This window comes from Struthio camelus, chromosome 3 (genome assembly GCF_040807025.1).
Source record: "Struthio camelus isolate bStrCam1 chromosome 3, bStrCam1.hap1, whole genome shotgun sequence".
Taxonomy (NCBI): Eukaryota; Metazoa; Chordata; class Aves; order Struthioniformes; family Struthionidae; genus Struthio; species Struthio camelus.
Genome location: NC_090944.1, coordinates 69,285,685 through 69,300,697, shown reverse-complemented (window position 1 = coordinate 69,300,697; position 15,013 = coordinate 69,285,685). Strand labels below are relative to the sequence as shown.

Sequence of the window (15,013 nt, the reverse complement as noted above, 5' to 3'; positions counted from 1 at the left end):
GAGATATTAGGACAGTTATCCTGGAGGACTTGATCCTTCTTTAATTTAGAATGGAAATATTTCTGCTGGTTTTAATACATGTGGGAGGTGGATACAGCGATAAATAAAAAAAGGCTCTCTTTGTAAACCATATCATAATTACTGGAATTTTCCAGAAGTCCTTTAATGTTACGAAGCTGAGATAATTCAGTGGTGCCTATGAAAGTACTGTCACAGCAGCTTACATCTGCCAGATATCTACCGCTAAATACCATAACGCTGCTTGGCTTTAGTAGGTCTTGGGAACCCATGAATAAATTGACAAGGAGGCTGAAAATGACCTGCTGTTATTTCATGGTTCTATTTCAAGACCTACTCAAGACTCAACTGCTAGAAGAGTTCAGAAGAAGCTCATTAAACTTCTTCATTCTCTGATATATGAGTCAGAAATTTTTAATTAAGGCAAATTCATTACCTTTTTCATCCCCTGCCCTTAAAACTATATATTAAAATCAATAAATACCAATAAAGAGATGTATGTTTGTACTTCCCCCCATAACTTCTTTTTTTTGAAAGACAAACTGAAATTGCTACCTGCTGTTTTTTTTACTTCCACTATGTCCAAAAAATTATTTTTCAAAATTTAAATTAAATGACACACATGCAGTTGAACAAATGTATACATAGTCATGGTCATACTGGATTATTTAGCCCAGTCATATGTGTCTGTTTGTGGTCAATACTGGATGCCAGGGGAAGAATGCCAGAACAGGTAAGGCAGGTAGTGATTTTTCTTAAGAATATTCTCTTAGCTTCCAGCAATTTGTGACTCAGACTCCTGGAGCTAAAGATGTTACCTTATATTTAATAGCCTGTTAAAGATTTTTTCTGTCATGAGTTTATCTAATTGTTCTTGAATCCATGTAATCTTTTAGGGGTTGCAGTACTGTGCTGCAGAGTGTTCCACAATTTAACCACATGCTGTGGGAAGAAATATATTTGCTTTTGAACCTAACAGCTACTGATTTTATTTGAAGCTCCATAATTCTTGTACTGGGAGAGAAGGAAACAACTGTTCCCTATTCACTATTGTTTGCAAACTGGACATTGCAAGCTGATACAAACGAAAACAGAGAAATAAGAATCTTTTTTTAGCTGAAATGCTTGTGGCCAAAATAATTAAAAAAAATGTAGTTGGTAAATTTTATCTTTTCTAATATTTTATGGATTTTGAGCAGTAAAAAGTATGCAGCAAAATATGGTCTTATACAGATGTTTAAAACTGACCTTTATGGGTGTTTATGTGGGAGGAGAGAGAAGAAGAAATTAAGAGGAAAGGACGTGCAATCTCATGTCATAGAAATTTGGTATTTTTTGAAGGATTTTTAGTACTTTGGGAATTATGTTCATTGTGGCTTAATTATAACTGAGAATCTAAAATATGGTTTGGGTTCTGATTTTGACCTAGCTTATACTAATTTTCTGTTAGTGCGTACTGTGGTTGGGCTGGGCTTCAGGAAAGGCTAACTAAAGAGGGGAAGAAAAACTGCTAGAGTAAATATAATATTCCTGTCTGCTCTGTCTGTGTGTTTAATTGCTTCTCATTAGGATCACGTAACATTTTTTGATTTTCTGTCCTTTATAGGATGGGATGAATATGTGCATGTTTATGCAAAATACCTTAACCAGACTTATGAGGTAATATATTTTTCTTTCCCCTTCTTTATGAAATAATTATAAGGATTGGAATATGTTTTGGCTAGCTCTTTAGGGAGATATTTAAATGTTAAATACACAGTTTAAGTCTGTAAGTTTGAATACCAGACCTTGTATTTGCACGTGTTAATCAAGTAGGTATTTGTGGATGTAAATTAAGCTTTGACATTTCACAATTATTAGGCTTTCCAGAGATCTGAACAGGAAAAAAGCCTATAGGTTTATATGTGGAGGGCCAGCAGAGACCTAGAGTTAAAGAAATCTAGGCCTTCACAAGTTCTAAAGCTGACTTCTGTAACTCAGTGGAAGTCAGTAGCTCTCAAAAACAAGCAGGGCCAGCTTATGCAGCCCACGCAGGTAACGTTTATTTAATATATTTATTTATTCTTCCCACTTCATAAGAGGAATGTATTCAGTTCTACCATCTGGTATTTCTCAAAATCATTTTTTTCTTCTCCCTTAGATTTAGCTTCCCTTAAGAAATTGCATTTCTGTTAAATCCACGTGTGGCAGGGTCTGTCTTTTGTCTGCTTAGGGCTCTTTGAAGATAAATGTTCTGTATTTTCAAATCGTGTATATGAGAAAATGCTATGAGTTAACATTGTTCTGTAAAGCTACCCAGGATATTGGAAACTTAGTAGTAGTATTGTATTGTAAGGAATCTTTAGGATCAGAATTAGTCATTTGCGTAAGTTGGATTCTGTATAATCAAAATTGACAAGCAGGCAAAGAGGAAAACGATCTGTGAAAACTAAGCCCTCACTTGAAGTGTCTTGGCTGAGAGTGTATAAGCACTATATTGCAGTCATAATTAAGGGAGAGCACTGTATTGCTCTCTAGGGAGGTCTATCATAGATGAATTGTTCTCTGAAGGAGCTGAGGTTAACTGTGATCCTGAAGAGATTCTTCAAGTGGATGAGAAACAGTGGGGAGTGTTAATACAGGGGGCTTGGACCCGCATCTTCTGATTCCCCATAGATTGCAGGAATGACGAGGCTTACTGTTCTCCAGTGAGTGCCCTTGTGCCCTGTATTTTGTGAAGTGTGCTCCAACTGGTAAGTGGATTTGGGCCATAAGAAGTTGTTTCTGCTTCTGATGAAGTAAAAACAAATAGATTGTGAAGTCAGCTTTTGAATCTAGCTTTGAAACTGGCCATCAACCCAGTGAATTAAATGCATCTTGGTAATAAGGGATAAAACAGCTGTATTGACATGCAAGCTGGGACTGACAGGTTGTCTTCATTTCTTAGGGAACTTGGCTTATCCTAAGTCAGTCATTATTCACTATTATTCATTTCACAATGGCAGTAGAGAATCAGAAAATCACAGAATGGTTGATGTTGGAGGTGACCTCTGGAGATCATCGAGTCCAACAAGGGTCCAGCAGGGTCACACAGAGCATGTTGCCCAGGATTGTGTCCAGACAGGTTTTGAATATCTCCAAGGATGGAGACTCCACAACCTCTCTGGGCAGTCTGTTCGAGTGCTCAGTCACCTTCACAGCAAAGAAATTTTTCCTCAGATTCAGACAGAACTTCCTGTGTTTCAGTTTGTGCCCATTGCCTGTCATCCTATCACCGGGCACCACTGAAAAGAGTTTGGCCCCATCCTCTTTACACTTTCCCTTCAGATACTTATAGTCATTGATAAGATCCCCCGTCCCGTCAGTCTTCTCTCCTCCAGACTGAACACTCCCAGCTCCCTCATCCTTTCGTCATATGACAGATGCTCCACTGCCTTCATCATCTTAGCAGTTCTTTGGGTGGACTCGCTCCAGGAGCTCCAAATCTCTTTTGTATTGGGGAGACCAGAACTGGACACAGCACTCCAGGGGTGGCCTCACCAGAGCTGAGGAGAGGGGCAGGATCACCTCCCTCCACCTGCTGGCAGTGTTCTTCCTAATGCAGCCCGGGATCCCATTGGCCTTCTTGGCCGCACGTGCACGTTGCTGGCTCATGCTCAACTTGTCCACCAGGACTCCCAGGTCCTTCTTTGCAGAGCTGCTTTCTAGCAGGTCAGCCCCCGGCCTTTACTATTGCATGGGGTTATTCCTCCCTAGGTGCAGGACCCTGCCTTTGTTGAACTTCAGGAGGTTCCCCTCTGCTCATCTCTCCAGCCTGTCCAGGTCCCTCTGAATGGCAGCACAGACTTCTGGTGCATCAGCCACTCCTCCCAGCTTTGCATCATCAGCAAACTTGCTGAGAGTGCACTCTGTCCCTTTATCCAGGTCACTAATTAAACAATGCTGGCCCCAGTGTTGGCCCCAGGGGACGCTGCTAGTTACAAACCTCCAACTAGACTCTGTGCTGCTGATCACAACCCTCTGAGCTCGGCCATCCAGCTAGTTCTCAATCCACCTCACCCTCCATTCATCTAGCCTGCATTTCCTGAACTTGCTGATGAGGATGTGATGGGAGAGAGTGTCAAAAGCCTTACTGAAGCCAAGGAAGACAACATCCACTGCTCTCTCCTCATCTGTGCAGCCAGTCATTCCATCACAGAGTATCAGGTTGTTTAAGCATGATTTCCCCTTTGTGAATCCATGCTGACTACTCCTGATCACCTCAAGCGGTTCTCCCTGCATACAGTCTTCCTTATAGCCTGTGGATTACCTTGAGCATGATTAAATTTAATGCTTTCAAAGGTAACAGCTTGTTGCTGTCCTCAAAGAACAGTTTTGTCCTCCCACAAAAAACATTTTGTTGATCACTGAGATGGTAGAACTGCTGTTTGTAGAAGCTGTCCAAAATGTCACGCTGAATCAGCCCACTTTTAGATAATCTAGGCCTGCAGTTCTTATTGTCCCCTTATACAGCTTGATCTGCTTTCTTTAATGTACTGGCTAAGTGCAGATTCTTTTTCTGTTGCTGTCCTCTCGTTCCTTCTCCTTTTCATAACCTAGTACGTGACCTGCTTTACTGTGATTCCATTAGATCTTTCTCTCTTGCTGTTTCATGTTGGGATTGCATATTAATTATGGAAGAGTCATTTTCACATAAGTAGAGTTGGCATTATGCTGCCTATCAGCAAAGATGTAATGGTGTGAATAAGTTGAAACAGGATGTTTTTCTGTATGCTGAGCTTTTAGTATAGAGATGGTATACTTGAATCCTTTTGTTGTTTGTAAAAGATTAAAAGCATGAATTTTGATCTCTTGTGTAGATTGCCGTTGATCAGTGTTGCACTAGTCCAAGGGAAAGCTCTCGGAGGAGGAGCAGAACTTACCACAGCATGCGATTTCAGGTAAGATTAAAAATGTTAATTGCTTTCATGTTTAGTCAGTGATTTAATGACAATACCTATGAAATGGGGGAAGCTCAGGGTATCACTTCAACTAGGAGTCATGTCCCTGATTTCCAAAGTATTTGGAATTGGGCCTCTTTGCTTTGTAAGCAGAATTCACAGGAAGAATGGTTGGGTTTTCTGATAGTGCGGAGGAAAGATTAACTGTCAGGTTTGCAGTTTGGACCATTGTGTAAAACAAGAACAGTGATGAACCTAAGCAACCCTCTATGTCATAGAAAAAGTGGTTCTGGTTTCTCACCACTGAAATATAGGTAGGAGGACTGCAAAATCGTGTATCGCTGTATGTCCTTTTATGTGGCTGTCATAAATGACTAAATTAAACTCTCCCTTAGTCTTGGTTTAGAGTTATAGGGTTATTATTTGTACCCTGTGACTGGATGCTCTACAGTTTTTGGCACAAGAGTTCCAAAGAGAGAGGCAGAAGAAAGCAAATGAGGATCTGTGTCAATTTTTTCCATGCCGGTGCGGGGATTTGCCAGCATGAACTAACAAGCAAAAAAGAGAGGGCTTTAATTAGAAAGGCTGAATGCAGAGCAGGAACAGGAAGAAATTAAAACAATGAAATGTCACTCTATTTAAACAGTTTCTGATGTGCAAACAACCTGTGGATATAACAGGATAAGCGATGCATTCAGCTTCACTGAAAATGTGGAGCTTTTAGCTGAGTCTTTATCTAAGAGAAAGAAATGTGATCCTTAAGAGGGCCTTAGTGCCTGAAGTGAGAAGGGAATTGCCTAGACCAGGCCAAAAATATTTACGTTCAGAAGTGATATTAAGCAAAGTAAACTAGAATATTACAATGTTGTTTCAGGTGTCACGAGCAGGCTTTGGATAGAAGAGATGTTATCCACATTGTCTGAATCACTGGAAACTAGATTGGACTGTCTCTTTGTGGACACATAACACTTAGTTAAATGGAACCCAGATCTGACTATAGTCTCTGAGTACTGCTGTTATTACAAATAGCTAGTAAACTTACAAAGAAGTGTCACATTTAACAGCTGAAGTATTAACAGGAGTATATCTGGGTGACCTAGTAGGTCTTCCTGTATCTGTACAGGGTCAACTGACAGAAACTGGTTCTTGTTATCCTTAGGTAGGAGTTCAGGGAGCGTGAACGTAATGTAATGAGAATCTTTTCAGTCTTTAAAACATGTACTCCCTACTCTTACTCCAGCTATGCTGTTTGACGTACTGTATAATTATAATCATTGTCAAGTAGCTCTTATTTGCATGAAGCGAGCAGCTGCAATTCCTCTGATGTGCTGCCATAATTTTCATAATAACTACAGCTGTTGATCCATCCTCCATTGCTTTCTAACACGCTCATCCAGTGCAACTTAGTAATAGCAATTCAGGAACACCAAATGGGACCTAATTAATAACAAAAGCAAGATAGAGAAACACATTTTGTACTGCTATTACTCCTGAATTAAAGAATTTTGATACTGGGGGATAAAATGCTGATTCTTTTGAAGACTATGAGAAGATAATAGTGGAACAGGAATTTTGTCTTGAAACACTAGATACCAAAAGAGAACTTGAACAGACAGGTCAGAGTGTTGTTTCCTTCCTTGAAAGAAATGTTTCATCATGTTCTTAAGTATCTATCTAATACCAAAAGCAGCCACAGATAGTTTCAGATCCACTTCTGTTTTTCACACGTTCTCCCTGTGTGCTTGGTACTGACTTTTGAAGTATTTTCTTATTTTTCTCTCTGCTGGTTTGTATTCCATGAGCTGCACCGATGCTGTTGAAGTGGTTCACTTGTAACAGAATGGCTTACGTGCCTTTTCTGTTGAACGTGCTTTGGCAGCATGATGCGCATCTATACTAAAGCAGAGGTGTGGACAAATTGAGTTTTAAAATTGCTGTGATGGTCTAAGATGTTGCTGTTGTATTCTTCCAATGGCAGTTGGTAAAGGACATTTAGCCGAAATCTGTTTTCAACTAGCTCATTTTTAATTGGATTGCGGAGGTCTTGCACAAACTCTAGCTCATTTTTATTGCTGACATAAGGGCAGTAACGGACAGTGAAAGCAGGTTAGGTCATTCCATCTCGAGTCTGGAAGAGGATGTCTTCTGAAAACATTTTCAGTCTGTAGCCACTTTATGGGTTGTTGCAGCATGACTCCATAAGAAGCAACATCCTTTTTTTATAAAGACTCTAACATGTGATTGAACAAAAATTGTCTAGACAAGTGCAAGGTAACTAACATCCTTTCACAGAATCACAGAACGGTTGAAGTTGGAGGTGACCTCTGGAGATCATCCCCATCTATGTGACCTCCCTGATCAAGCAGGGTCACACAGAGCATGTTGCCCAGGATTGTGTCCAGACAGGTTTTGAATATCTCCAAGGATGGAGACTCCACAACCTCTCTGGGCAGTCTGTTCGAGTGCTCAGTCACCTTCACAGCAAAGAAATTTTTCCTCAGATTCAGACAGAACTTCCTGTGTTTCAGTTTGTGCCCATTGCCTGTCATCCTATCACCGGGCACCACTGAAAAGAGTTTGGCCCCATCCTCTTTACACTTTCCCTTCAGATACTTATAGTCATTGATAAGATCCCCCGTCCCGTCAGTCTTCTCTCCTCCAGACTGAGCACTCCCAGCTCCCTCATCCTTTTCGTCATATGACAGATGCTCCACTGCCTTCATCATCTTAGCAGTTCTTTGGGTGGACTCGCTCCAGGAGCTCCAAATCTCTTTTGTATTGGGGAGACCAGAACTGGACACAGCACTCCAGGGGTGGCCTCACCAGAGCTGAGGAGAGGGGCAGGATCACCTCCCTCCACCTGCTGGCAGTGTTCTTCCTAATGCAGCCCGGGATCCCATTGGCCTTCTTGGCCGCACGTGCACGTTGCTGGCTCATGCTCAACTTGTTGCCCATCAAGAACAAACTTTTCAGACTTTTTCTGATATGAAAGTTTGGAAGATAATGCTTTTTCCACTCTAATAAAACAGAATGATTTTGTCTCAATTATTGTTGTGAAAGTGAGTAATGCAAAAATATATATGTATAAAACTTATTTGAGCAGGTGAGATTTTTAGTACAGAATGTACCCTTAAGAAACCCAGACTTTTTTCAGTATGCCACTGCTGTCCAGTCTTTTAGCCTGTGAAGATGGCTAGAGGGTTCTGCTTCCAAATGTCAGCGTACATTGCAGTTCTGCATGACACTGCAGCCATTGCTCAGTGAAGTGCGCGAAGGACTGTGGTGTTGGAGCCTTTGCCCAGTTCAGTGATCCAGTTGTACAAAAAAGCAAAATTACCCATTCTGAGCTCTCTTGTGCAGAAACTTCAACAATACTTTGCCTCTGCGTAATGCATGAAGCTAAGGAGAACTGAGTTTGCAGGGTTGGTTCAGGTATTTGGACTAGGATTGTAGTGGGTTATTGGGCAATAAACCACAAAATAGATATCTGACATAGTTTGGTAATGAATCTATTGGCACAATTAGTAGTTTATGACTATAATCTCTGAGCATAGTAGCTGCAGTTGACTACCAGCCAATATCTAGAACACCTAACTCTAACTGATTTCTAAACTGTATCTTCTGTTTTATGCTGTTGCTTTTGAAAAATCTCGCTGAAGTGATTTCTGTGCATGTCTTTTGGACACCTCTACAGCACTGAAAATTTGGCCCTACATCTCCTGTTAATTGGACTTGCATTGTTCCTGGGTGCTTTTGAAAAGTGCAGCCCCCCACCCTTTTTTTGCAGTCAAGATAGACAGATGTATGCTGCTGCCATATGAATCCAAGTCAAGCTGTCTCCAGACAGAAGATGAGAGTACAAAGATGGGAAGTTACCTACTTCTCCTACCATTGATCTCAAAGTGGACTTGTCACTATAGGCAGCAGTATTCTGCTTTTCTTTTTTTAGAAAAGAAATTAATCAGCTATAATTTTTTCAGGTGGAGCTGATGTTGCACAGTTGGATCACAAAGCGGCCTGTTTTGTTACCCTTGCTTGTGCTTAGCGGTATCTTACCTCATAAGCAGCACCGTTGGTTGAAACAGGCATTTGCTTTCTGAGCACTCTTATGGTCTATATCTGTAGGAGTGGTAGAGTCTGGCTTTCAACAAGGGAAGAAGCTTATACTAATAATACTATATTGATATCAAATTGACCTTGCTGCATTTTGATTGTTTTTTGTGAAATAGGTAATGATGCTTACTGTTACCCTTTAAGGTGCTAGGCATGGTCCATAAAACACGTAAGAGATGCATTGAAATATGTTGTTGTGAAACAACGGCTTTTGTGTTGTGTATGTTCTTGTGATGACGGTTTGTTTAATTTTAGAAGCATGCATTTGGTGCCTGACTTTTATCTTAGGTTACAGATAATTTGTTGCTCCTTTTTAAAAAAAAAAAAAAAAAAAAAAAAAGTGGTGAAGGCATTAGTATTCTACAGCAAGGTTTTCTAAGAATAGGCTTCGGAATGTCAGAACACAATACACTAGCTTCTTTGGAAATATTTTGCTCTATGCAAGGATTTCAGCCTTTATTTTTATCAGAAGGAGCTTTTAGGTAAACAAGATGCAACTGTTTGAAATAAGAGTGCCTCAGTACATAATAGCTCTTTTCACTGGGCAGAGCATAATATGAATGTAACAGGAGGGAATTCAAGTATTCCTAAGGTCTTGTGAAGTCTGGTCTGACGAGGCACTTTTAACCAGATGTGGTTCCAAGAAGACATTTCACATTGTCAATAATCAACAGTTAAATCTAAGCATGGGTTCTCACAACTGTAGGTTCTTCCTGTATTCCATAGATCACTTGTTTATTTTAATTATATAAAATTTCCCTCTTTTTTACATATGTATATATACTTTAAAAATTTCATTCAAGTGGATTGGCAGTTTTAAGATTTCATTGCACAGTAGTGCATCACTTCACATTTTTAAAGCCCTGGGAGGTTTGGTAGTACCACTTTCTGACAGATTTTCAAAGAGCTTGGATTATGGTTTTAGAGTCTGCCTTTAAGAAGGACGTTCTTATTTTTGACTTGGCATGACTGAAGTCTAGTTAAATAATTGCAGCACTGCTAGAAAAGGACTTGAGAGCTTATATTTTTGGACATGTATTTATGTTTATGGACTTTCCTTGAACACCATTTCTTGAATATTCATTTGACTTTAAATTTCACATGTTTACCATCTTCCATGTAAAGGACTTATGCACATAGCCTACAGTTAAAATTTACCACTGTTTGATTTTATTGGAAATGTAAATAATGGCAACAAAACATGAACTTGGGCTGAACTTCTGTCTCTGAGGTTGCCTTTTCATAAAGGATTTGCTTCAGTCCAGGTTTTTGAGGCCAAACCCTGTTGTCCTTCTTGAATGAGACCTTTTTTCTTATGAACACATAACCAGTATTTTAGACCACTTCTGCCATGCATGCTTGTCTTCTCTGTTTTGTCCTGTGTACAGCTGGCTCTCTGCTGTATAGTAATAAGAAAGAGAGATATCCCAGATAATAGAAAAGCTAGATAAGACAGATTTTGGGGAATGCCTAGCTGAAACTACAAATTTCTCCTAGGCCCGTGCTGATTATTGCTGAGACACCAAGCTGTCACTGCATTATACAGGAGCATTCAAGGTTCAAGGAGAGAGAGTTTAAGAAGTGTATGAATGCCCTGGAATTGTACGTTAATTTTGTATCTGTGAAGTGATCAGTCCCCCCGATAAACTTTTTTTTTATATATACATATACAATCAGATAATTCTACATATTGGTTAACTGAAGCCTGAGAAACACTTACGTATTCCAGTCTGCTGATAAGTGGGGTGGGATTATATTAGACTTTGATTTCACGAGAAGGGCAAACTGCCTGAAAGCTCATGTTGATGTTTAAGAAGGATGTCTCTGCTGCCCATTCCCGGGTTACTGCTTACCTCTAGATTGCCAAGCACCAGTGAAGATGCCGGTATGTGTCAATTAAACTCACTTAAAAGCAACAAAAAGGCTAGGTATTTTGTGTATGTTGTCATAGTGAGTTAGTGGTTTGTAAAAGGATGCAGTAATGGCTAGAGCCACTGTGAAGGAGGCACTTAGTGGCCAGGAGAGGAGGGTGAAGAACTGGGGGTATAGGAACAACACAATCATCCCCTTTTGGCTCTAGGGAACTGTTAAATTGCCTCAGTTTCCCCTGAAGCCACAGCTTTAAAGTGCCTAACTTTGCACTGGATCAGGGTCCAGAGAATGTTTTCCAGACTTCCTAACACTGTTCAACCTCTTATTTTTTGTCCTGATACTTGGTATTGAAGGACTACTAAAGGAAGTATTCTTCCTTTATCTAGCACTCTGGGTAGCAATTAACACTGTAGGTATCTGAAGAGTAGTTGTCCTCATCTGATTTACTGCTCATGGAAATGATCAAAACGTCACCAAGTGATTCAGAATCTTCTTGGGTTTTTGCAAATTTAAGCAAATGTTGCTCACATGCTAATCTCAAAATAGCTGCATTGTACACATTGCCTTAATAATTGTAACTTCTAATCTTTCCCTTAGTAGCATTTCTCTCTTTCCCCCTGTAATTCCAAGCAACCCAATACTTCAGTTAAGATTCAGAGGCCTACTAACTGGGCCTCTGTATCCATTTTCTCTCAGGGCATATCCAAAATTGTGCAAAGCAAGACTGCAAACTGCTTGAACCTGTAAATGCTGATGGCTTGTTTCCTGCTTCTTCCTGGATGTCATACTTGGTAAGAGAATAGTTTTTACTGCTGTAACTCAGCTATCACAGTAATAATAAAATTATAAATTCTTAAACATTAAACATTTCTATTGTGCTTAAACTGCTGTATGTTTAAGAACTTGTAGTGTATCCATGGTCTGCTATTGGGTTTTTATTTACAGTTCTCTTTTATGTGTAGAGTTGTTCATTTTCAGAAATAAGAAGGCAAATATTTAGACCGAGGGAAAAACAGTAATTTCAGTAAGTGTGGATTGGTGTTTGTGTGTGATAGAGAAAAGATCTAAAATATGAAGATACCAAGGGAAATTTACTCCTGGTGATAAGAGAATGGCCGTATTCTTAGTCATATTTCTAGAGGATCCATGACAGTTTGCTGAAAATGTGCCTACCTCTGGCCAGCTAGTCTTGAACATATAACATCAGTCACTGATCCCAAACTGTCATTCGTTCCCCTTAAGTACAGCTAGTCTGCCATATTAAAAAATAAGGAGGTGAAAAAGTTAAGTTACTGTTTGAAATGTTTTCTTCTAATGTTAAATCCTCCTTCTCATTTTTGCCTCTTTTAATATAGATTGTCCTCATCCATCTGTACGTGCCCTCTGCCTCCCCTCCTGCCCCCCCCAACAAAAAAAAAAAAAAAGAAAAGAAGACTGAGGCAGCCTTTAAAATCTTATCTGGAAAAGTTAAAACTTAGGTCACAGCCACTGTGATCATTTCAAAGAATACAGCTTTCTTTTTTTCATGAGATTATTCACCTGGTATCCTGACAATGCCAACATATCATTATAGTTTCATCCCCAGTGATTGCTTTAGTCAGAAATTGTTGTATAGGAAGCTGTGCAAATTCAGTAATATTGCATACTGAGACTGCTGAATTTTAAAGTGTGTCCTAACCTTAGGTCTTGTGAAGGCTTGTTAGTGATGTTAGGACACTATTAAAATCCTTTAATGCTATGTGTTGCAGAAATGTGCTATCAAATACATCATAAAGCATCACAGAATCACAGAACGGTTGAGGTTGGAAGGGACGTCTGGAGATCATCTAGTCCAGCAATGGTCAAGCAGGGTCACGTAGAGCAAGTTGCCCAGGATTGTGTCCAGACAGGTTTTGAATATCTCCAAGGATGGAGACTGCACAGCCTCTCTGGGCAATCTGTTCCAGTGCTCAGTCAACCTCACAGTGAAAAAGTTTTTCCTTATGTTCAGATGGACCTTCCTGTGTTTCAGTTTGTGCCCATTGCCTCTCATCCTATCACTGAGCCCATCTCTGGTCTGGCCCCAACCTCTTCACACCCTTCCTTCACTTATTTATTTATATTGTTAAGATCCCTTCTGTCTTCTCCTTTCCAGTCTGAACAGTCCAGCTCCCTCAGCCTTTCATCGTATGACAGATGCTCTAGTGCCTTCATCATCTTTGTAGCCCTTTGGTGGACTTGCTCTGGTAGCTCCGTATCTCTTTTATCCTGGGCAGCCCAGAACTGGACACAGCACTCCAGGGGTGGCTTCACCAGGGCTGAGTAGAGGGGAAGGATCACATCCCTTGACTGGCTGGCAGTGCTCTTCCTAATGCAGCTCAGGATGCCATTGGCCTTCTTGGCCACACGTGCACATTGCTGGCTCATGGTCAACTTGCCCCTTAAGTCCTTCAGAATAGCTCAGACCTTGTAACTTTTAGGGCTGATGTCAAGAAATTCTGATTCTTTCCCATCAAATGATTTCAGGAGAGTGAGGTGATCTTTGCATTGACACTTTAGATGCTAGTCTCTGATAAGCCACGTCACTGGAAAGCTTCCCCTCCCCTTTCTGTTTCAGCAGCAAAGATAAGCAAAAAATATGACTGAAATGTCCATGCTTTTAATAGACTTCTGAACTTGGTCCAGGTAAATTCTGTTCTCCTTTCTTTGGTCTGGGTAACTAGACATGACAGAAGTATGAACTGAACTATGAAACTGAAGTTATAAACGCAGTTAAACTGAGATTATAACACAGGTGTATGGGCTGCAAGAAAGTATGCACCTAAAAAAATCAGTCTGGAGAAAAGCTCCAGTGTATTTATTTGATTTCTAGATGAATACTGGGATTTTGATTTAGTTAAAAACTAAAGATTATCAAAAACCTTTACCTCCAAGTGGTCTTTATTCGTCGAAAAATCTGGAAAAATAGCACTGGATCTTTTCTAATGGAAATTTTTGCTTAAGTCCAAAAGGCATATCTGTTGTTGAAAACGTTTGCTTGAATGAAATCCAACAGCTCTAGTTCCTTTTTTGGAAGGAAAGACTCATGTAACATTTTAAATTTCCAGCATGAGTAATTTTTGTGTAAGCCTTATTTTGGCTTTCACTCACTTGTGTATTTGGGCTTTGGCAGCCTGTAAAGTATAGCTAAAACCTTCTTCATGGATAAGACCCAAGTGCTAAAGTCATGATGAAAGCTACTTGGTGAGAATAAGTGTATAGTAATGGGGGTTGCAATATATCTGACTGGGACCCATTGACACCAGGGTACTACAAATAAAGTTATAGCTGGGAATTAGGAGAGGAGTGAGAGTGCTGGTAGAAAGTGCATCAGTTGTTAGAAAGAGAGAAAAATGCAGTAGTACCTCATGGATTGGTTGTAGTGTGACTATAGGGAGAAAAGAGGGATCCGGGTGCTACATTTTGAATGATAGGGCTGTAGTTCCCCTTTATGGTTCTGGTGATCTGTGTTATGCTTTCACAGTTTATGTTGCACGCTTCGGTGAAGTTATAGCCCTCTTCCACCATGCCCCATGTAACTGTCTGTTTTATTCTCTCTGTTCTATAAGCTTGTAAATTGTGGTACCAGCCGTCTGCACTTTCATAAGCCTATGTTAAATCAGTCTGTTCCTTCCCCGCATGCATGCTAGGCGTATTGCCAAACAGGTCAGAGGCTGCACCCAGGAACTAGGGTGCGTTTATGGCGATCCACAGAATCGGAAAAAGTCTGACTCCCCCATTTATGAATTAAATTTTTTCTTCTGCTTTTTCCGTCTTCTCAACTAAGCCGAATGCTTGGGCATAAAAGTCCAAAACAGAGACGGGAGGAGTGTCTGGCTCATAAAACCTTCATGGCACATCATAACTTGTTGAGGGGAGGCTGCATGATGTGCGTGAGTTGGGTGGTGGTGGGAGGTGGTTTTACCAGGCTGCTGTTGGCAGACTAAGTGTCCTAGTAAGGCCTCCCTGTGCCTAGGTGGCCTCCTGGACCAGCCCGGGCCGGCCTAGCACCATGCTGCCGATAGCCCAAAGCAGGAAGGAAGCTGGCATGGAGGTGACCAGATACCACTGCT

General features: G+C 40.5%; 1 protein-coding gene across 3 annotated transcripts in view; it reads left to right on the top strand.

The window, feature by feature from the left end:
- The window catches only part of ECHDC1 (ethylmalonyl-CoA decarboxylase 1), a 44,854-nt gene that overhangs the window by 18,179 nt on the left and 11,662 nt on the right, over window positions 1-15,013 (top strand). For all 3 annotated transcript variants that reach the window (XM_068938224.1, XM_009682866.2, XM_068938225.1), the window contains 2 exons: window positions 1,625-1,677; window positions 4,857-4,937. In XM_068938224.1, the coding sequence (XP_068794325.1) occupies window positions 1,625-1,677; window positions 4,857-4,937 (134 nt within the window). The remainder of the gene's footprint in view (window positions 1-1,624; window positions 1,678-4,856; window positions 4,938-15,013) is intronic.